This window comes from Sceloporus undulatus, chromosome 9, assembly GCF_019175285.1.
Source record: "Sceloporus undulatus isolate JIND9_A2432 ecotype Alabama chromosome 9, SceUnd_v1.1, whole genome shotgun sequence".
NCBI lineage: Eukaryota > Metazoa > Chordata > Lepidosauria > Squamata > Phrynosomatidae > Sceloporus > Sceloporus undulatus.
In genome coordinates, this window is record NC_056530.1 from 20305670 (window position 1) to 20327823 (window position 22154).

A 22154-nucleotide genomic window follows, 5' to 3' on the forward strand; every position below is an offset into this window, starting at 1 on the left:
TATACAATATCTCTCCTGGCCAATATCTGTCAGCTGATCCCAAGACCATCCCAATCCCCATTCAACTCCCCTTATCCCAGTTCTCCCTTTCAGCCTCTCCTCTTCTGGTCCCTAGACAACATTGGGATTGGGAAGAAAGACCACATACACATATGCCAATTCACACATACAGTATCTGTAGTCACTCACCTTGTATACTGAGAAAGCCGGGCGATGGTCCGTGCCGTCCGCAGTGTCGCCAGTACTGAAGAGAGATAGACGCAGAAAGAGGAACCAAAGATTTGAGCAAAATTGCTAAATATGTCTTTTTTTCACCAGTAAACCCAGCAGAAGTGCTAGTCAAGGCCCGCACCCTTTTGACACAGACAAGCAGAAGATAGTGGAACAGTGCAGGGAGATCTCAGAAGTGATATGTTTGCAGCACTTCTCTTTTTGTCAAGGGGAATTATTCCCAAGCCTTATCCCAAAGCATCATAATGGAAGAGGGGGGTAAGAGTTGTGCCACAGACTAAAACCGTGGCATGTAATCTGGCTTTCACACATCCCCATGTACAATAATTGGTGAATGGCATGGCGTTGCTACACCCCCAAAATCAAGTGGTACACTCATGGCATGTGGTGCTTCCAGGGAAGAGAAGGGAAAGATGTGGAAACTGAGTGATTGCAAAAGGAAACCTTAATTTATTTAACAATGGCCTCCAAATGCACAAGTAAGTGAGGAGCAGTCAATAGTTCTCCTATGGGACCGGGTGCTGCAACTCCCATAAGTTTTTATTAAACAATGTAATGGCAAAACCATAATGTGAAAGATCATTTTTGCCAATAGGCATAAACTGCTGGAAACTGGAAATCCCAGGTTACATACAAATGTACAAATACAGATAAAATCAGTAAGATATCAGTTTTGCCAATAGGCATAAGATACTGGAAACTAGAAGTCCCAGGTGATATACCAATGTACAAATAGATAAAACCAAATGCGTTTCGACAACTGTCTTCCTTGGTGGAAAAATATTATCTGTTATATCATCATTATTAGCTTGGAGTGATTATGAAGACAATTATATAGTGGGATCAGTGCCCTGGCTACTCCAATGGAGGAGCACTTGAATCTATTGGAGTATCCAGGACACTGATTCCATTATATAATTGTCTTCATACTTATACTAGATTACTCCAAGCTAATAATGATGATCTATAACAGATAATACTCTTTTTTTTAATCACACTGTAAAGTCTTATTCCTCAATGACTATAATATTGTAGGAGGGAAAACATGTGACAAGACAGGACCTTCTTCTCTTTATTTTTACGTGAAAATGATGGACAGCAGAATAAAATCTTAATTTCTCAATTCTCAGTGTGAGAAGAAGCTGGGATTGGAAAAATGTGAAAATGTAAAGATCTAGTGCTGGCTGAAAAGAATTATCATCTTTGCATTGCAGCTGACTTGTCCCAGTTTTCATTTGTGAAATGTTGGAAGGTATCCATTCTCCATCAAAATGTCCACCCAAATGTGTAATCTCTTCCTCAGAATTTCCTCCAGGTTGTCCTCCATGTAGTCTGCAGGAAGCTCCATTTACAGCTTCTGTAAAGTGAACATGTATCCATCTGTTCACACACAAACATACATATGTTCATTCTGTTACAGCTGTACCCTTGATCTTAGATTTAAGCAGATTCTTGGAACAGAGTATAGATCAGGAATGAACACAGGTCCAAGAGATCCAGAGATCCTCACAAATATTATGCTTTCCTACACCATCAATTTTTGCAACGAACAAAAGAAACCACAGCCCTTTCATAAGGACTGGTCAGCTCTTATTGATTATAGCATTGAGAGACATAGCCATGTTAGCAATGAAACCCTAGGACAGGGTTGACGTAAATCAGAGTCAGCTTGTAGGCACATAGCAACAACAAAAGGAAGGGACAAAGGAAGGCAGTGAAAGAGACCACTGTTTTGGCTAAATATTGCCATTGAGGAAGAGGAAGTTGTTGAGGGAAGTGGCAGAGGTGATTCTGAGGGTGCACTGTAGACGTAGTGTAGTTCAACACCACTTTAACTGCCATGGTCCCAGCCTATATAATCATGGGATTTGTAGCTTTTTGAGCACCAGCCCCGTTCTGTTGTTAAATGCCCTTGAGTCAGCCCTGGATCATGGCAACCCTGCGGATAAGACAGCTCCAAGACCCCCTGTCCTCCACTGCTTTGCTCAGGTCTTGCAGATTCATGCCCATGACTTCCCTAAATGCGTCTAGCCATCTGAGATCTTCTTCTCTTTCTATTGCCCTCCACGTTTCCTAGCATCTTTTCTAGTGAGTCGTGACTTCTCATGATGTAGCCAAAGTACAACAACCTCAATTTTGTCATTTTGGCTTTCAGGGAGAGTTCTGGCTTGATTTGTTCTAGGACCCACTTCTTTGTCTTTTTGGATGTCCACAGTATGGATGTCACTCTTCTCCAGCACCACGTCTCAAAGCAGTTCATCTTCTTCCTGTTGACTTTCTTCACTGTCCATCTCTATCATCTGTCCATGACGGTGGGGACCACCCTGCCAAACAAAAATAAAATGTCCCAGTGTGGACGAAGTGAGCTCCGAAGGGCCCCATAGAAATGGTCACACAATGAAGAATGGCAACTGGAACAAAAAACAAAAGAGGGGGATACAAATTCAGAAGTTGCCAAGCTGCCCATAAGGCATATTCAAACTTGTGGCAATACCCTGATTCAGAGCCAAGGAAATTGGGTATCCCAGCTTTATGAAGTCCCAACCTAAAAGCCACAACAATCCATGTACACTTTTGAAGCTGCACATTTCTTCATCAGGCAACAAATCTGATTTCTACAAAGTATGCAAGGGAACTCGGAGAACTGTATTTGAGTCACGTAGTCCAGGGGCCTAACCTCTAGTTGTCCCAGTTTGGCAGCAAGAGTCCCAATTAATTTTCTGTTGTCTCACCTTTCCAACTATTAAAACATCCCAGTTTCTTTCTCCTCATCTCACTTTACGCTTTGTCCCCATCTTCCATCAGTTGCTGCAAACTGGGTTTAAAGGGCAAAAGCAGTTTAGATTCAGTTTTCTCAGTGGTGAGTGAGGAACGAAGGGGGTAGCTTTTCCCAGCAGGTTCAAGCAAAAGCAAATTGCATCTTATCCTAGCTTGTGTGTTCTTCCTTGTGAATAACATTTGCCATCTTGACCATCCTCTGATGCTGCTTGGCCACACATGTCCCTGCTTTCATCCATGAAATGATTGAAGATACACAGCCACAGAAACTTTTTAAAGCTGCAGCAACGTTAAGCTCTTCTGAATCCAAAGGAAGGGGCAGATTAAGCATTTCCAGAAGAGTCTGACCCTACCCTCGACAAACTGTCACTTTCCGCTAGCAACAAGAACGATCGGAAACGTAAGGAAAAGGTCCAACAATAGTTTTCACTCGGTGCTTACTTAGTAATTTTCTGTGATAGCTTAATGACTGTTTCCCGATTGGCTAAAATATGTCAAGTGTGCGCCTGCGATTTGCTCTCTGCTCTTGTATGCTGTTGCTGCATAGATTTCCCCAAATTGCTATAAATGGCAAGATGTATATTTGCATCGGGGCTAGAATGCTCAGTCTGAAAGCTGGATATCTGGATTGGCATGTTATTCAATAAATGGCTGCCTTCGGTTTGCAAAGGCAAATCTTAAACCTTAAGTGGGGCACGTTTCCCCTCCAGCTGCTTGTAAAAAACCACCTCTGAAAGGGGCCCTCCTCCATTGCTTTCCTATTGCTCCCATTCACAGTAAACCTGTGCTTACTGCAAAAACAATACACAGAAATCTACATATATATATATTCCTCCATGCAAGGGAGCCAGGAAAGGCTTGAAAGGGAGAGGACAGCAATTCACAAAGGCTGAGGTCTGCAGGCATGGATGGCACCCTGAAAAGAAAGAATCCAAGTTGCTTCAGCAGTGATATCAGGGCCTCATTCCCACTACCTTTTAAATCAGATTGTGAATTGGTTGGAATCAGTTCAAACGACCCTGGTTAATCCGAATCGCTGAAGCAATTCTGGGAAGGGGGGCATGCGCTAGACCCATTTAACTCGTTTCTTATTCAATAAATCAAATCTTCACATGGACCCGAATCATTTTGAATTGATTCATTTGTGAATGAGAACCATAAGTGGATCATTTTAAAGGGGGGGAAATGTGATCAGGGCAAATGTAGTGGGAACCACCCTCCGCTGTCGAATCGATCCATCGATTAGGATTGCACACAGATTTATCTGTAAGTGGGAATGGGGCCCAGGTAGTAATGGGGCAAGACAGTGGTTCTCAAACTTTTTATCCTTGTGACCCCCTTTGCATAAAAATATTTTGTTCAGTGTTTGTACATTCAGTTATATATTTATATTTTCATATTTTATAGGGAAACAGCTCTCCTCCTCCTCCTCCTCTTCCACTCTTCTGCAAAAGCTGCAAGCGGAGGCATCACTAAGGGATACGGGGGTGATTCCTGAACTCTGCTCTTCCGGGTGTTTTGGACTTCAGCTCCCAAAATTGCAGACCATTGGCCAAGATGATCGGGGCTTTTGGGAGGTGAAGTCCAAAACATCTGGAGGACTAGAATTTGGGAATCACTGCCATAAGGGGAGGTGACACCACTGCTCCTCAAACATCTGCTTTTTGGAGAAGTGGGCTGTGGCATTTGCCTGTGTCCCTTTAGAACGTGTTTTTTGTGAATGAAGTGAAGCTCAGTGGGAGGAGAAAGGAGAGCCCCAACCTTTTTTTTACACATTTCTTATGAATTTTTCTTTACTACATCACATTTTACCAAATTTCACTTTAACCACATGAAACCATGTGCATGTAAATACATTTCGACTGTGCATATGAGATTGTGAGTCAAAGGTAAAAAGTACAGTAAACATCACAATAAAGAAAGCCTGACCTGGGAGAGTGCAAGATGCTGCTGTAGCCGATCCCATAGCAGCTATGTGTGCTTGCTTACAACAGGCAACGTAAGCAGCAACTCCCTCCAAAATCCCTTACTCAGCATTCATAGACAGCAATACAGAGAAAAGGGAAGAACAGATAAGCTCCCCTCATCAGCTATCCCTAACTAACATGTTATATAGAGAGAGATCCAGAAGCTTGTGCACCAAAATTGAATGATAACAAGCGTGAAAAAAAGGCATTCTTGGATGCATTTGGGGAGAAGCCTTCGGATGGTCTCTAGGTGGTTTTAAAGGCTTACCGAATCTGAGTGTTTCACTTCATATGTGCATATTATTAGTTTTGAATAAAATGTTTTCTGAAACATGATGAACAAGTGTGCTTTTCTTTTTTTGTGGTGCAGGAGCCTATCCTTTTTCCATTTCTGCCCCAGTGCCAAATTTTCCATTCAAGGCGAAATGCCCAGGAGCACATCTACTTCAATAACTGAAGTACATTTGAAAACAGACACACGCACCTACCTCCATGCCCACTCTTCCCACTTTTGTAGCTGTCCACTTTTAAAGAGTTCGGGAGGCAACTGGCCACCAAAATTACTTTATTATTACAATTTTTTCCTTTATACAGTTGGCCCTTCTTATACACTGATTTTTTATACACAGATTCAAGCATCCACGGTTTGAAAATGTTCCAAAAAAGTGTAAATTTACCTTGATTTTCCATTTTTTATAAGGGACACCATTTTGCTATGTCATTATATTTAGTGGGACTTGAGCATACATGGATTTTGTTATCCACGGGGGATCTTGGAACCAAACCCCAGTGGATAACAAGGTCCCAATGTACATGATATAGAGCAGCCAATTCCTACCCACCCCCGGGGGAAAAAGCAGCAACCGATGGGGCAGAGGAGACCAGACAGATAAATATCAGGGGGTTTTTTTCCTCCTCAAAGTGTGGAGGGGCAATGTGGGCATTCCCTCAGATCGCCCCTCTCTGGGAAACGTCAAAGAAAGGAACGGTAGGTGGACGCACAATGGATCAGAGAGCTAGGCGATTGCAGGGGGCAACAAGATTCCCCTTCCAACATGCACAAGTGTGCCCCCCGAGACAGAACAGAGTCAGAAAAAAATCACATGCAGGGGCCACAGTCTTCATTGCACATGAATTTAGTGTTCACTGTACTAAAGGATGACTTTGCAAGCTACAGCGTGCTGAGAAAAGGTTGCCCCTCCTCTTAACTTCGGAGCTCGAGCATGAGAGCAACACAGGCAAATCGAATGCGGTAGGGCAGGGTCACCACTGTGTCCAGCAGCATCAAGGAGAGAGAATCCGCCTCACAACAGTCTCCTTCCTGGCCACCCTGGTCAAGGGAAGCTGTTAGGAAATGCCTTTCTGTGCTTCAGTCCTCCTGCTGCTCCTGGTGAGGTAGGGAAGAGAGAGACACACAATCACAAAGTGGGAAGAAGCAACAGAAAGCAAGCATGCGGGACTGTCAACTATGATACTTTGCCATCACAGTCAAAACATTGTAGTAGAAACAACAAACTTAAAAATCCACCTCTTTGGGGAACAGCTTTAGCTTCCAATGAATTATCCATTTTGTTTTCATTTATCCATTTTGTTTTCATCTTCCCTCCTCACAGCCTTTCCTTTTGTGTTGTGCCTTACATTTCTTCCTCCCTCTTCACCTCTTTCTTCCCATGTCTTAGTTTCTTAGACTTTAAAACAGCAAGCAGGAACTACCTTTGGTGTTAAGTTTGCTGTTTTCAGAGCCTCTTCTACCATAATCGTAGCATGACATGCTTCAAATACAAGATAAATAAATTTCCAACATGAACTTAGTCTAAATTAAAATTTACAAGTGCTTCAATTGTAAGGACATCTGTTGCTTGTTTTGATTATGGGGAATGTCAAAGGATGTAACACTTCCTCAAGAACAAAATTAAAAATCAGCTATGAGCTACTACTGTTCAATAAAGACCTGCTGAATATTTTATGAATAGGAAGGAGAGACTTTTAATAAGAACATTTTGCAGAGCAAACCTTTGGCGTAGCAGGCACATGCATTTTTGTCAAGAGGCGGGGTGCCCAACAGCACTCCCAGTGCTACCCACTATCCAGCAACCTCCCAGTTCAAAAGGTTTGGGCAGCTGCTGGTAGAATCAGAGAAGCATCTGCCCTGCGGTCTCCCAGTGTGCCAGCAGAGAGCAGCATTGCCCCCCATTCCAACAGCATAGTATGTGGGGGGGGATGAAGGAAAAAGGGGGATCAAGTATATTCAGGGGTTGTTAAGCAGACAGTTGGGGGCCTTCACCCACCCTAAAACTGCAAAGTGTGCATGGTATCAATAGCCCTTGAGTGTGGGCAGCTGCATCCAGTAGGCAGGCTGATAGGCCCAGCTTCCTCAAAGAGGAGATGGAAGCCCTTTCAGGAAAAGGAAATTGTGGAAAAAACAAAAACGCATCCAGAGCAAAATGATCTTCCGTGCACTCTTGTACATGCAAAAGAAGCCACAGAAAGCAAGCACTGATCTGACAAAGCACAAGTCACCTCTACCTTCCAGGACAGAAACAGAGAGATGCACAAGCACATGCTGGATGGCTGGGATACAGAGAAAGAGAGAAAACAGGCCAGTGCCTTGAGCCACAGCAGATTCACAGAAGGCGAAAAAGGAGGAGGAGAAAAGGCTGTGGCATGCAGGATTCTAGGAGAGAGAAAGGAAGGAGAGCTGGACAACAGGTGGGCACAGGAGAGTCAGCAGAGGGGCAGAAAGCCAAGAGTGATGCAGAGGGGAGATGGCTGGCACCACCGCCACTAAGGGTGGTTGGGTGACAGCTTAGAGAAGCGCACCCGCTGGAAGTCAGTGATCTCCACCATGGTGGGCGCAGGAGCTGAGGTCTCTGCTGCAGCCCCTAGGAAGACAGAAAGGGTATCAGAAATGAAGTAAAGAAGGGCCAGTAGCCTAGTTTAACTGCTTGCCAAACCCCTTGTACCCTGCCATCACCACCTTGATTGCCAGCTTCCTCCTGCATAGGCTCCCTGTCAGGATTGGGTATGTCTATTTTCTTGCTCATCTCTGCCTCTGGGTCTCTGGGTGCAGGAGATGCCTCCCTTTCTGACACCTCCATGGATAACTGTAAGGATCCTGAACCAGCCGGAGGATTGGGGGAACTCATCCCTGCAGGAAGGGAAGGAGAATGATAACACTTAATTCCCAGGGGAATTGCGGGAGTTGCAGTTTGGGAGAGCAGCAGAATCTTGAGAAAACTTACTCATAGACAGAGGCAAGCAGGCCAATAGACACTGAGCCTAAACAAACACCATAACTGAGAAGGGATTCAAACCCACACCTCCCCTAAATATATGCCCTGTTTTGAATCCACTGTCCACTGACACACACAACCTTCCCAGCTGTAGTTCTGGAGCACAGCAGAATCTAGGGAGAAAGTACGGAGGAGACAGGCTTGCAGACACCAGGCCCAAACAAATGTAATAAGCCAGCAGTCTATTCCACATCTGGACCCACAGCTCACCCACATACCCACCACCCACCTGGCGCTGTCTGCCCACTCATTTGCACTTTACCAGCACTGGGAGAAGGCCCCTCTTGGGACACAGACAGAGGACTCTTGCTAAGATCTGCGCGGGGTGAACTCAGCTCCATCTCTTCACCCCAGTCAGAAACAGGGTGGTATCCCTCCGCTGGTGAAAATGGAGTCAGGGGCTTTCCTTCTGTGTTTGGAGTCTCCTCTTGAGGTGGAGGCATGGCTAGAGACAGCTGCCCATTCCTTCCAGGGGGATGGGAGGAGCTGGTGGAAGGAGGCAGTGATGGCTGTTCTTTCTCCTTCTCATCCTCTGCAGCAGAGCCTTGGCTGTCATTGCTTCCAGCTTCATCCCCGTCCTGCTCTTCCTCCTCCTCCCCACCACTGACATCTTCCCACTGATCCTCTTCTTCCCCTTCCACCTCTTCCTCTTCTGGAAGAGTGTGAGAAGAGGCAGGTGTCTCTGCCTGCAGGATAAGGCCAACAATGAGTACAGGTAAGAGAAAGGGATATCTCAGGCTTTTGTTCCAAAAAAGCAGGAGACCCTCACCTGCTGCACAGTGTCAATGGCTGACTTTTCTTCCACTGGTGCTGGTGGTGGGGCTTGATCCGGCTCCTCCTTCTCCCAGCGATTGTCATGCATACTGCACAGAGGAAACACAAATCGGCCTCAGGGTCAGAACAGACCCTCTGTCCTCCAATCCCAGAAACAGGTAAAGAAGAGGGGCCAGCCCGTGGCCTCTTTCTCTGCCCCTTATTTGCCCCCCACATCAGAACTCATGAGCTAAAAATACAACCCACTCACCCCCCACCCCCCAAGGCAGGTTTCAGCCAGTGTTGTCCACAGAGACCTGCCAGGGTCTAGCTCACCTGTAGGGCTTGGAAGGAGCGCTGTTCCGTTGGTGCCCACGGCTTCTTCCTCTGCCCCTCCTGCGCCGATCTGGTTGCTGCTCAGACAGAAACTCACCAAATGTGGGCAGTTTGGGGGGACGCTTGGACTCGCCTGTAAGAGACAAAGGACAAGGGAATGCAGCTGGGATGTCCCAAAACACTATTTGGCGCAAGGCTTTCAAGTCTCCCTCTAATGTAGTGGCTCCCAGAAGCCCCAGCCAATGTTTCCAACAGTCAGGAATTATGGGAGTGGAAATCCAAAACATTGGAAGGACCAAAAGTTGGGAACCACAAATGAGATCCTAAGGAGGTTCCTTACCATGCTTACCACCTACTGAGCCTCCAGGCTTGCTACCTTCTTTAAACCTGGAAGAGATAAGAGAAATGAGAATAATATTACAGCAAAACCTCTTCCCACACATACACACAGATTTTCTCACATTTCAAGACGAGCTCAGCAACCTCCATGATCCATCAGTACACACATACACAGCTGTCACCTATACCCCTCCAAGTACACAAACCAGTTCAGTCATATACACAACTACACCCCACATAATATACACCCATCTCTCAGTCCCACCACCTTCAAAGGTGAGGATATAAGATAGGGTCTTCTTGGTGGCTGCTCCAGGACTCTGGAATACCTTTCCCCAGAAGGCCAGAATGGACCCTTCTTGCTATTCTTCTCTTCGTCATGCAAATACTTTTTTGTATTATTATTCAGGCAGACTTTTGGAACCAAACTTTGTTAAAGAAAAAGCTGTGTTGTTTTTATGTTTTTACTGAACTACTTTTAAGATGTCTTTTATCCTTTTCAGGGGTATGTTTTTAACTGTTTTAATATATAGCACATAGTGAATAGTTTTGTTGAATAGTAGTGTTGAATGATGAATGAACACATCAATAAACCAATTTGATTCAGTGAATCTACTCTATTCAGTACTGAAGATAGGATTTAGGCCTCTGTGTTCAATTGAGTACACACACACACACACCCTGCCCTACCTCAAACCCATAAGAACTAGAGGCTCCCCCATGATTTTGGGCTGATCTCCAAAGGAGCTATTCCCAGTGCAGAACCTTATCGACCATATAGACTCAGAACTCTGTATAGCTCCTTTGGGAACTGCCCAAACCCTGGAATGGATTTACTGTCCCACTGACATGGGAGCCACCAACTGCCACTGACACACTCCACAACCATAATAGTTTACCTCTCCCTATTTTAACCTCACTCCTCTCCAGCATATCACACGTCTCATCACATCCAACTGGAGAGCTCTCCCTCCTCACATACATATAGTATGTTCCTTGCACTTACGCTGCATCCATCTTCTCTGCATCCCATTCCCGACGCCACTCGCCCGTAGGCTGCCGATGCCGTGCCAGCCTCTCCTGGTCAATCTGTTCTCTCTCTTGCTTCCAACGAATATATTCCGCACGCTCCCGGCCTGTCATGGAGAGCGTCATGTCCAGGGATGCTGGGGGTGATGGTCCCCCTCTGCGTCGGGAGCTTCCGCGACCCTGGTGGGAAAAAGTAGGGAGGCTCAAAGGTGGAGAAAGGCAGGCATCTACCAGCTACAGATGGGAAGTGCAGTCACAGAAACCACAAGAGGTACATATCTGAGAATTGGGGTGGGGGTGGGGATGCCCTGCTGCTGATCGCTTTGCTCCAAGTCTTCGTTCTTTTGTTGCAATCCACTGCTATTTATTTCCCACTAGACAATTCTAGCCCTATGACTGGCAACGTGTTGGAAAGTTATGTCATCATAAACTGACTTACAAATGCATAAAGTTGCACAGAGAAATATTCGTATCCATAAGAAGGGAGCAGCAACATAACTTTGCCATTGGGATCACAGCATAAGCAGAGCCAGCAGTGTCGCATTGCTCAACATGTCCCTGTGTGCAACAGATGACCGCATGGCACAGCAGGACATCTTGTGCAGTTCACTATTGTGTACCATCACAATTCACTAGCACAGTGGTGCATCACATCAGCAACGTGGTTTCATCATTGTAAATTCTAACATCTGAGCCTCTAATGCAGGAGCTCATCTTAGGATTTCATTTTAACTGCTATGGCTCCTCCCTATGGAATCCTGGGATATGTAGGGAGTTTTTTGAGGTGTTTGCAATTATCTGCCAGATAGCTCTAGGGCCTTCTCAAACCACAAATCCCAAGATTCCATAGGAAGGAGCTGTGGCAGTGGAATCAAACAGCTAGAATTGTGTAGTATGAAAGAGACAACGAATGGCTTTCCAAGTCATCTGAAGCCTCTTACGTTCACTCACAATCCACACATACAGAAACGTACCGGAGAGGGCCTCTCTTTGCCCTGCTCCATGCCAGTCTTGACCTTGTCAAAATCCGGTCCTCCCCAGTTTCGCATGTGACGCCGGCTCCCTTCCCGTCGGTCTGACTCTGCAAAGGTGCCGCTGCGTCGTGGATCGTCTAGGAAGTTGCGGACAGGATTCTTCTCTTGTGCTCCATCCTGCTAAGAAAAGCGGTCAGCAGCTGCAGCCCAAATTTGGTGAGGGAAACACAGAGCAGGGCACGAGAAACAGGGGACTTGGGAAATGGGTCAGATCTCAGCCCATAGGGGCCAGGGCAGGGATCCCACCCCTCAGCAGCTCCTGTGCATCCTGAATCCTCCCTCCCAGATTCCATTGAAGCCTTCTGACACTCACACGCTGACTGCGCTCGTATTCGGCGATCTTCTCCATCTCCTCATTCATCTTCTCAATGTTCTGCCTCCGGCGCTCCTCCCACTCCTGAATGTGGAGAGAAGGTGCTTGTGATTGATTGATTGATTGACTGACTGACTGACTGATTCCCAAGGTGATCAACTGCAGTACTACACACACAGTACTGAGGAGCCCAACATCCTATTTCAAAGATGAATTCCCACTCCTGGAGGCTTCCACATTGGTGGGATCACAAAAAAGTTACTCTGTGGAGTCTGGAGGGAGCTGAAGGCCACAGAAAAACCTTGGAAAGCCATATGCGGCCTCTGAGCCAAATATTACACATCCGTGATTTATGGCATTTCAGTATCACCTGTCAACCCAACAGGGCCCCCAAGTTGAAAACACTGAAAAATACTAAATGCATGGATTAAATCTTTGAAAAAGTACTCCAGGCAATTCCTAAAAATAAAGAACCTTCCTTTTTAAAAGGACCACCTTTGGTTTATTAGCCATTCCTTAGCATTTGTGGACCTCTCACCTTGGATCTTCTGTCAGGGACAGGCTCTCCTGCAGGGCCCCCTTGTCCTCCCCGGGATCTCTGTCCACGTCCTCCTCCTCTTCCTCCTCCTCCTCCTCGGCCTCGCTTGCCAGCCCCCGGGTCAGCTGTGCCACCCTCTTTCCAAACAGGCTGATCAGGGAGACATTCCCCTCGTGGGGAGCGGCTGCCCGGATAGGGAGCCCCACGGAAGGAACCACGGCCTTGGGAAGCGCTGCGGGAGGCCTTGGTGGAAGCAGAGTGCCTTCTCTCATTGCTAACCACACGCTTTTCCTAGGAGAAGGACAAAAGGTTATGGATTTTTAGAACAGTATTCTACAGTTAAATGAAATGATAAGGCAAAATCTTGTTTTCTCAGAATCTTTAATAAAGATTTGGTTTCAGTTAGGAGTGGAGCTATTAGAACTGAAAGAGCAAGATCTTGAAAAATGCAAAGGGCTCTCTCTCCAATTCTGGCTGGACAGGTTTTGCTGCACTGCTGTAGTTGAAAAAGTGACAATAAAACCTCGAGTGTAAATGGGAGAGACAGCAAAAGTCAACTTCATTGAAATATAGCATCCATTTATATCCCACATTTGAGACTTAGCAATGGATCACGGCCCATCATTAACACACATGATTTCTGTGTACAGTAGTGCCTCGGGTTACGAAAGTAATTCGTTCCGCGGCCGCTTTCGTAACCCGAAAAGCCTTCGTAAGCCGAATTGCCATAGGCGCTAATGGGGAAAAGCCGCGTTTCGTGCGAAAAAGCCGAAAAAAGCACCAAAAATTTTATTCGTAACCCGAAAAAACATTCGTAACCCGGAACAATGATTTCCAATGGGATTTTTTCGTATCCCGAAAATTTCGTAACCTGGGTATTTCGTATCCCGAGGTACCACTGTATAATGCTTTTTTTAAAAAAATCGGAAGAACATTTAATATAAGATCCACCATGAAGTGTGAGCCGGTGTAGTGTAGCGGTTTGGGCATTGGACTATGACCTGAGGCCAGGGTTCAAATCTCCACTCAGTCATGGAAACCCACAGGTGACCTTAGGCAAGTCACACTCTCTTAGCCTCCGATGGAGGCAAAGCAAACCCCCTCTGAACAAATCTTGCCAAGAAAACCCAAGTCGGAAATGACTTGAAATCAAAACAACTATCACGAAGTAGGATATTAGAATGAGACAGTAGTTATGTAATTCACACATAACATATATAACAACTGATCCAGCCCACTCTCCATCAAGAATCAGAAAGGCCATGGCAAATGTCCTCTGAATAAAACTTGGAATGAAAACCTTACAATATGGTCACTTTAACTCAGTAACTCAGCTGACTTCGAGGCACATAACAAGAACAAATTATATGATACCTGCAACTAGCCTCAGTCAACACAGTCATAGAGCTAGCTGAAATTCCTGAATTCTTTCCAAAGGCCACCTTGTGTAGAATGTATTCCAGTAATCCAAACAAGATGTATTTACGACATGTGAGACTGGAGCCGCAAACCAGCTCAAGAAACAAATCCTGTTGACCCAGTGATTTCAATTGTGCAAATACTCTCCCAACCCCTGGCAACATCTGGAAATCTAAGGTCAGGGTGGAATCTAAGAGTACCTCCAAACTACAAGCATATGTCTTCAGGGGAGTGTTGGATCCCTGGACAGATTGAATCCCTGTTCTACGATCTGCCTTTCAATTGTGCAAAAATAACTCTGCCTTGTCTGGATTAAGTTTTAATGAATTTGACCCCATCCAGTCCATTGTTAACAACACACATGGGTTAGAGATCTAGAACAGATTCCTCAGATTTGGGTGTAAAGGAGAAACAGAGTTGAGAGACATCAGCATATCGGTGGCACCAAACCTCAAATTTCCATTCCACCTCACCCAGCAGTTTCGTGTAAATATTAAATCAGATGAGAAACAGGACAGAACTGGCCAATAGCCAAGACTTCAAACAGGAATCCCCCAGCACCACCTTCTGAACTCATCCCTCCAAGAAAGACCCAAGCTACTGCAAAACTATGTCTGCAAGTCCCAGCCCAGAGGGTATTCTGGCCCATATATGTTCTGAAATGGCATGGTTCCAGCACATGTGTTAGGAAGGATCTAATATGGGGAATTTCTGAATTTAGCTCAATTGCTGAGAGGTAGGGTCCTAACAACCCCCTTCTGAGATCGGGTCCCAAGATGTCTATGAGAGATCCACAAGAATCCCTTGAGAGACGACGCTGAGACAGACTGCTAAAATTAAGTCCAAATATTTATTCAAAAGGGAAAAACAAACACAGCAAAAAGGGGCACGCACACACACAATTCCTAATGAAAGTAAAGGAGGGAAATCGGGAGAGTGTTGAGAGAGGCAAATCTAGGGAGATACTCATTTCCAAAGGCTTCTCCAGGAACCAGATGTGGATATAGATGATGAGAGGAGATGGCCGCTGAAATGGCCAAGGGAGCTAGAATCAGAGTTCAGTCTGACATGAAGAAGCCAGGCTGTATTCTGAATGTAGCACACTGGTGAGGCTTATATAGACAATGTGTAGCCCCTGGCTATGAACTTGATGGCTTAACTTCAGCCAAGACAAAGGGTATGAAGACCTGGGCTTTTGTTAAACCAAGGTGAAGAATAGACTGAGCCAATGCACTTGGATCTGAACACAATCAAGGAAGGCAAACTGATGAATAGATGGCCAGTGATTTAATCACTGGGCCATTAAGTGTGAGGCTGAAAACAAACAGCCTGTATTGTACTGGTTTTGGAGGAGATGTTTTTTCTCGTCTAGCAACACCCAAACTTCCTGTGGGGAATTTCCAATCCTTTTCTCTAGGGCTCCTGCCCTCTCCTTAGCAAGTTGCCTACATGACATCTCTGCTTTGGAGAAATGGTGGTGCCCCTAGGAGTTCAGGTTGGGGTCAAAGTGAATTCCACACACACTCCAAAATTTATTAAAATCCATATGTAGTAACACATGTGTTGACCTCACCTTACCAAGACCCTATCTTCAGCCCCAGCTTACACAAATGCAAAGGCACATCTACCAGAACAGCATCAGCAACAGTGTTTAAGCCAGAACACATCTGGGCCATTGTTTTCCTGCCAAGCATCTTGCAAATTATGCACAGAGAACTGCTCTTGTGGTCCAGAAGATCCTAAGACTCTTGACCACTCAAGACTCTTCACCCCACACCAACAAGAAACATGCACTTGTCCTATGGCCAGTGGACACTAGGCTGACTTACGAACAGCCTCCAAATTGTGGTCACAGAATAGACAAACACCTACTTTCCCTCCACCACAAACACACATGCACTTCTATGGCTCCTCACCTCTGGAGATAGCAAGACCTGGACCGTTAGGGTGGAGGAATCCAGCTCTCCTCGCCTCCTCTCTGGGATGAAGGCATCTCCTTCATCAGACCGGGATCTTCGCCCGCCAGTCACAGCAATACCTTCTTGCTCAGCTTTCTTCCGGTCTTCTTCAATCTCCTGGGGTGAGAAAGAGGAATTAATCATATCTTGCTCCTCTCCCATAGAAATCCCAAAGCCAGACTTGTGATCTCTTGGTTTCTGTATACTTAATACTACTTAATAAAGTAGTCCACCCTTATCCACGGGGGATACGTTCCAAGATCCCCAGTGGATGCCTGCAACCACAGATAGTACTGAACCTTACACCAGTAATATTTTTTAGACTGCAATTGATTGTGGGTAACTGAAACTTCAGACAACAAAACCATGGATAACAGTGGACTACTGTATTTCAGTATGGTGTAGTGGTTTAAGTGTTGGACTACGATTCTGGAGATCAGAGTTCAGTTCCCTGCTCAGCTATGGAAACCCATTGGGTGACTTTGGATAGGTCACACACTCTTAGCTCCAGAAAACGCTGTGATAGGGTTGCCATAAGTCAGAAATGACTTCAAACAACCATTGTACAGTTGGCCCTCCACGTTTGCAGATTTGATTATTTGCAGATCTGATTAACTATAGATTTGATTAAATGCAGATTTGATGAACACATTCTTTCTAGGAATCTCTAGGTCCTCCAGCATGGCTCTGCCAGAAGCTGACCATAATGTCACACTGGAGGACTTACAAGATTCATAGAGAAAACACTTCTCTGAGCATTTGTAGGTTCTCCAGTGCAATTCTATAGTCAACTTCTGGCAGATATTGGCCACAGAGTTGAGCTGGAGGACCAATAGATACCTAGAGAGGTGTTCTCTCAGGTTGTTGTATTTATTTGCACTTTTTTCCACTTTCATGGGGGTCCTGCACTACTAACCCCAGCGAATGTGGAGGGCCCCTGTATTACTTAGTGCTTGATCATTTCCTAAAATTCTGATTGACAATGACTGGGGAGCTCAGCCATATAGACGTCTTGGTGGTCCAATTTTGCCTGATCATTTCGGGGGGGGAGAGACCTCCCTAGCCACAACTTTTGGGTAAAGCTGGGCCACCCATCCCTCCCATGCCAGAGTCCAAGCCCCTTCCTCTGGAGGATCCAGGTCACTGTCAGCCCAGTGCCAGCTGCCCTTTGGCCAGGGCACTTGTGGACGTGCCTGTCAGTGTGCCAAGCTAATTAGCTTAAGGAGTCTCATCTTCGTTGCATGCACTCCTCCTCCCACCCCCAACAGATGGACACACACACAAACACACACACACATATGCAAACTAAGCACATCCTGATTCACTGGCTTTGAAGCCCAGTCTGGTCCCAAATCCCATCCCTTTGCCTTAAACCCTCCCTCCCTCATCCTTGCAAAGTTCATGCAGTTTGGACACCGCTTTCACTGCCATGGCTCTGTACTATGAAATCCCAGGATTTGTAGTTTGCTGTGGCCTCAGAGGTCTCCACCATGGAAGGTGAAATAGCTCGCAAAACCCTAGATCCCAGCATCCCATGGCAGCTGAAGCAGTGTGGATCTGCACTCGCTCTGCAGCATTGACGCAACCTATAATGCAAGATCAAATGTGTCTGTCCAGGTTTCCTATCCACATCCTACTCACCTGGTAGCGCTTGATCAAGGCTTGGTTCTTGCGTCGCAGGGCCTCAATCCTCTTGTCCAGCTCCGCGTCCTTCTCCTCCTTTGACTTCAAGTCCAAAGAGGCTGACTGCCAAGGCAAGAAGGGAGAAAGTAAACCAATAGCAACATCCCTCCTGCCTTCCACACAAGGCCTGCCTTGGTGTGGCCTAGACAGGGTGACCAGATGTCCTCCTTTTCCCAGACATCTCCTATATTTAAACCTTTCGCAGATATCTCCTACATTTCATCCATCCAGGAGAAATGCCAAAATGTCCTCCTTTTTGAGCACAACTAGTTTTTATTTGGTAATGGCCTACATTTATAGAATAGAATAGAATCATAGAGTTGGAAGAGGCAGTGCCTTGACTTCCTTGGCAGTTATAACCTCTGGTCCAGTGTGACCAGATGTGTCCTCCTTCCTCAGGACAAGTCCATTTCAACCTTCTCTCCAGGAGGCATTCCAAAATGTCCTCCTTTTGGAGCATGACTCAGAAGCATGCAATGCACTGACATAACTAGGAGTGTTTTGTTTGGCTTTGATTGGGTCGTGCCCCCCATCTCCCCCCCCCCTTCTTCTTCCTTGGCAGTGAGTCCATCTGGACACCTGGGCCTGGGAGAAGAGGGCAGACCCAAAACATCCCAAAATCCCAACCCAAACACCCCTCCAGGGATGTCCAGGTAGAGCCAATCCCCTCTTGAACCAATGTGGGACACTCTCTCAACCTCAAGGGGCAAGATAGGGCCAATCCCCTCGAACCAATGTGGGACACTCTCTCAACCTCAAGGGATGGCAAGATAGGGCAATCCCCTCTTGAACCAATGTGGGACACTCTCACCTCAAGGGATGGCCAAGTAGAGCCAATCCCCTCTGAACCAATGGAGGACACTCTCTCAACCCCAAGGGATGTCCAAGTACTGTAGGGCCAATTCCCTTTGAACCAATGTGGTACACTCTCTCAGCCTCAAGGGATGGCCAAGTAGGGCCAATCCCCCTTGAACCAATGTGGGACACCTCTCAACCTCAAGGAGGGCCAGTTAGGGCCAATCCCCTCTGAACCAATGTGGGACACTCTCTCAGCCTCAAGAAATGGCCAGCAGGGCCAACCCCTCTGAACATTCTGGAACGCTCTCTCAGCCTCAAGGGATAGCAAGGCAGGCTAGCCCCCTCAATGGCCAAGCTGGCCAAGGAACCCTAGAGTAGGGTCACCATGAGTCTGATACGACTTGAAGGGATACTCAGCCCAAGAGATGGCCATGGCCAACCTCCCTGAACCAATCTGGCCAAGAAAACTCTGCAGTAGGGTTTATAGCCCTAGGGTCAGGGGGTGGCCCTCTGCCCCAGAAGGACCCTTGCATCAGAGGAGGAGAGGGCAAGGAGGAGAGGGCCCAGGGGCAGGGGCAATCCCTCCTCCTTGCCCCCGATGCCCCCTGCGATGCCCCTCCAGGCCCCCTCCTCCTCCTCCTCCTACCATCTTTGCAGAAGGACTGGAAGCAGGCTCAGTGCGTCATGCGCAGCAGAGGAGGCACGATCTCCTTTCCTTGCAGCAGCCAAGGCGAAAGGGACCAGAGGAGAGCGCTCTGTTAGCACTAGCCGATGGCCCAGCTCCCGGTTGCCAAAGCCTTTCCCTGGCCCCTGCCCTGCAAAGCAAGCAAGCAAGCCAAGTCTCCCCACCACCTTCCTCCTGCCCTCCCTCCCTCTGACCACGTGGGCTCTATTTCCGCTTCCTTCCAGCAGAGGAGGAGGAGGGAGGAGGAGGCAGGGTCAAGTGGCGTCACTAGGTGTGGTGCGGACTGGTTGAGACACCACTGCTGCTCAAACGCCTGTATTTTGCAGCAACATTGTGACGTTTGCTGTATCTCTGGAAATGCTTTAAGAGCTGGGTGGAGTGACTAGCTTGCAACAAGTATATTATGCATTTCGTTTGGCCAATAAAAGGTATCACTGATGGATTTTTTGTTTGCAATTGGAATTTAGTCCAGTCCTTAGTAAAGATGGGGAGGTATCTTTTGCAGCAGCCCCCTCTCTGGGAGATTGTCAAAGTCCTGGTAATTGAAAGTCCATTTGCATCTCAACAGGGACCCTCTTTTGCAATCCACATGTCTCATTCCAATGAGGTCACAGGCCTCTTTATAGCAGAGAACAATAGATTCCTCAAGAAGTCTCCATGTTTTTGCATCAGAACATTTGGTGATGTGGCTGTAAAACTGCAAATCCAGTCCAAATTAAGAGAAGACGAAATTGTTTCACTTTGGTTGAAGTCCCAACCCAGAGGCTACTTTCCATGGTTCCCCTGTTGCAAGCTACAATGTCGTATATCTCACCACCCAGAAAACATGCAGGGTGGCTGTGTTGGCCATTTAGTAATCGAAACAAAATCCACCAACAGTGACACCTTTATTGGCCAACTGAAATGTGCAATATAACCTTGCAAGCTTTCGAAACTCCCTGGGCTTCTTGGCCTCCTCCACAGGGACATTGTTTGGGGCAAATTGTGCAGCAGTTTTCTCTCCAGGAGGCTATGAAGAATGGTGGGGAGGGAGGCATTTGTACGAAGCAACAATTCTTCCCTGCCCTTGGAGGCACCCTTACCCCAGGTTTCCCCAGGGTCACCCCATCCCAGGTGACCAGACATCCAAACCACAAAGGAGGACACGGCACCGTCAAATGTCAGGCATCGAACAAAGACAAACACTAATGTAAATGTAAATGGCTGCTTCTGACCCATGATCAAAATGGATCACATTTTGAAATTCCTCCTGGAAGAAGGTTGAAATGTAAGATATGTCCGGAATAGAGAACATCTGTCACCCGCCCTTTCCATTGCCTCTCGCAGATCTTATCCAGAGCATCTCAGGCTGCTTTTGACTCCCTGGCATCACTAGATGGCAGCATTGGATGGCCAGGAGGAAGCAAGAGGCGCATTTGGGGAGCAGGCTTGTTAACTGCCTTGGAGTGGACCTCGACTCATGGTGACCCTATGGACTGGACCTCTCCAAAAATGTCTGTCCTCCACTGCTTTGCTCAGGTCCACTGGATCAAGCCCATGGCCTTTCTGGTTGAGTCCAACCATCTGGTATGTGGTCTTCCTCTCTACCTCCCTCCACCTTTCCTAGCAACTGTCTTTTCCAATATCATGACTTCTCATAGTGGCCAAGCAGGGCAACTCAGTTGCTCTCCTGGCTTCCAGGGACAATTTGACTTGATCTGATCAAGGACCCATTTGTAGTCTTTTTGGCTGTCCATGGTATCTTGAGGGCTCTTCTCCAGCACCACATCTCAAAGGTTGGTTTCTTCTGTTGGCTTTCTTCTCTGCCCAGCTCTCCCATCCATGCATGGTGAGAGGAATACAATGGTTTGGACAATCCTTGCTTTCGTGTTCAGTTGTACAGTCAGCCATCTGTATCCACGGATTCTTTATCCATGATTCAACATCCACGGTTTGAAAATATTGAATATATTGTGTGGATGTGCGCGGTGTGTGTGCGCGCGAGTGTGTGTGTGTGTGGTGTGTGTGGGTGTATATATATATATTCTGAATACTTCAGAAGAAGGGGATTGAGGATACTGAAGAAATGGAAGAAAAGCAAAGAGTATGAAACAATCTGGTAGCTGCCAGAAAAACTCAGTTCAGTTACTGTTGCCAGCAATGTAGCTGATATTGATACCTTGGTTTTCTAACTAAACACACACACACACACACACACACACACACATATATATATAATATTAAAAAGTTAACCTTAATTTTGCCATTTATATAAGAGATACTATTTTACTATTTGCTATTAATGGGACTTGAGCATCCATGGATTTTGGTATCCACCGAGGGTCCTGGAACTAAATCTCAGCCGATACCAAGAGCCCATTTACACTTTAGGATCCTGTCTAGGAAGATCCTAAAGTGTAAAATGGCTGGTTTCTGGCACTTTTCTCCAGCCTCCGTGCTCCTGCTATTCTTTGCCCAGTTTAGACTGGGGCTTCTGCCGAACAGCAAGAGACAGTGGAACAGTGCCCACAATAATCAGGATCTACGATAATAGATTGCACATGCCCTGCCAGTATTGGAGGACTTTCCCTCAGAGGGCTAAAAGGTAGTGTAAAGAAATAATTGGTGGATCATGGAGTTGGCAGTTTATTGGCACTGCTTATTGGGGATTTTGCTGACTACACTTGCTCTTGGAGCTTTTGTCATGCTGTAGTCAGAGACAAACATTGATCGAAATGGAGACCGCAGTCAAGAAATCAGAAGACCAGGACTAAGAAGGGCAGCCAGAAAAGCTAGAGAAGATCCAAAAGTGTAAAAGATTACAGTAACAACTGAGCACAAAAGTTAGAGCTGCCCAAGCTATTATATCCCCATCACCATGTATGGATCTGAGATCTGGACAGTGAAGAAATCCAACAGAAAGAATATCAGCTCAGATGAGATGTGTAATAACTTCCATCATCATTATTATTAGTAATCGGAGTCCAGAACTTTTTAGCTTTGTCACAGTCCACTGATATA

General features: G+C 46.3%; 1 protein-coding gene across 4 annotated transcripts; it reads right to left on the bottom strand.

Moving 5' to 3' along the window:
- Positions 1 to 5495: 5495 nt before the first annotated feature.
- On the bottom strand, positions 5496 to 19342 carry CCDC9 (coiled-coil domain containing 9). Of its 4 annotated transcripts, none has more exons than XM_042440778.1 (14): positions 19116 to 19342; positions 17630 to 17734; positions 15947 to 16105; positions 12612 to 12902; positions 12074 to 12157; positions 11701 to 11877; positions 10704 to 10906; positions 9699 to 9745; positions 9359 to 9491; positions 9039 to 9132; positions 8532 to 8955; positions 7954 to 8124; positions 7797 to 7858; positions 5497 to 6363 (listed from the first exon to the last, which is right to left on the bottom strand). In XM_042440778.1, exons 1-14 carry the CDS (start codon positions 19116 to 19118, stop codon positions 6346 to 6348), a joined length of 1971 nt encoding a protein of 656 aa, XP_042296712.1. In that variant the 5' UTR covers positions 19119 to 19342; the 3' UTR covers positions 5497 to 6345. The 4 variants fall into 4 exon arrangements, with proteins under 4 accessions (XP_042296713.1, XP_042296714.1, XP_042296712.1 ...); XM_042440777.1 differs by having other exon boundaries at positions 11701 to 11880; XM_042440779.1 differs by lacking the exon at positions 7797 to 7858 and having other exon boundaries at positions 5496 to 6363; positions 11701 to 11880.
- Between the last annotated feature and the right edge of the window lie 2812 nt (positions 19343 to 22154).

Coding starts and splice junctions, on each gene's coding strand:
- CCDC9 (XM_042440777.1), bottom strand. Junction 9,746..10,703: donor GCAGAGAAGATGGATGCAGC/GTAAGTGCAAGG, acceptor TATCTCTTCCAG/GTTTAAAGAAGGTAGCAAGC. Junction 9,492..9,698: donor CTCAGTAGGTGGTAAGCATG/GTAAGGAACCTC, acceptor TGTCTCTTACAG/GCGAGTCCAAGCGTCCCCCC.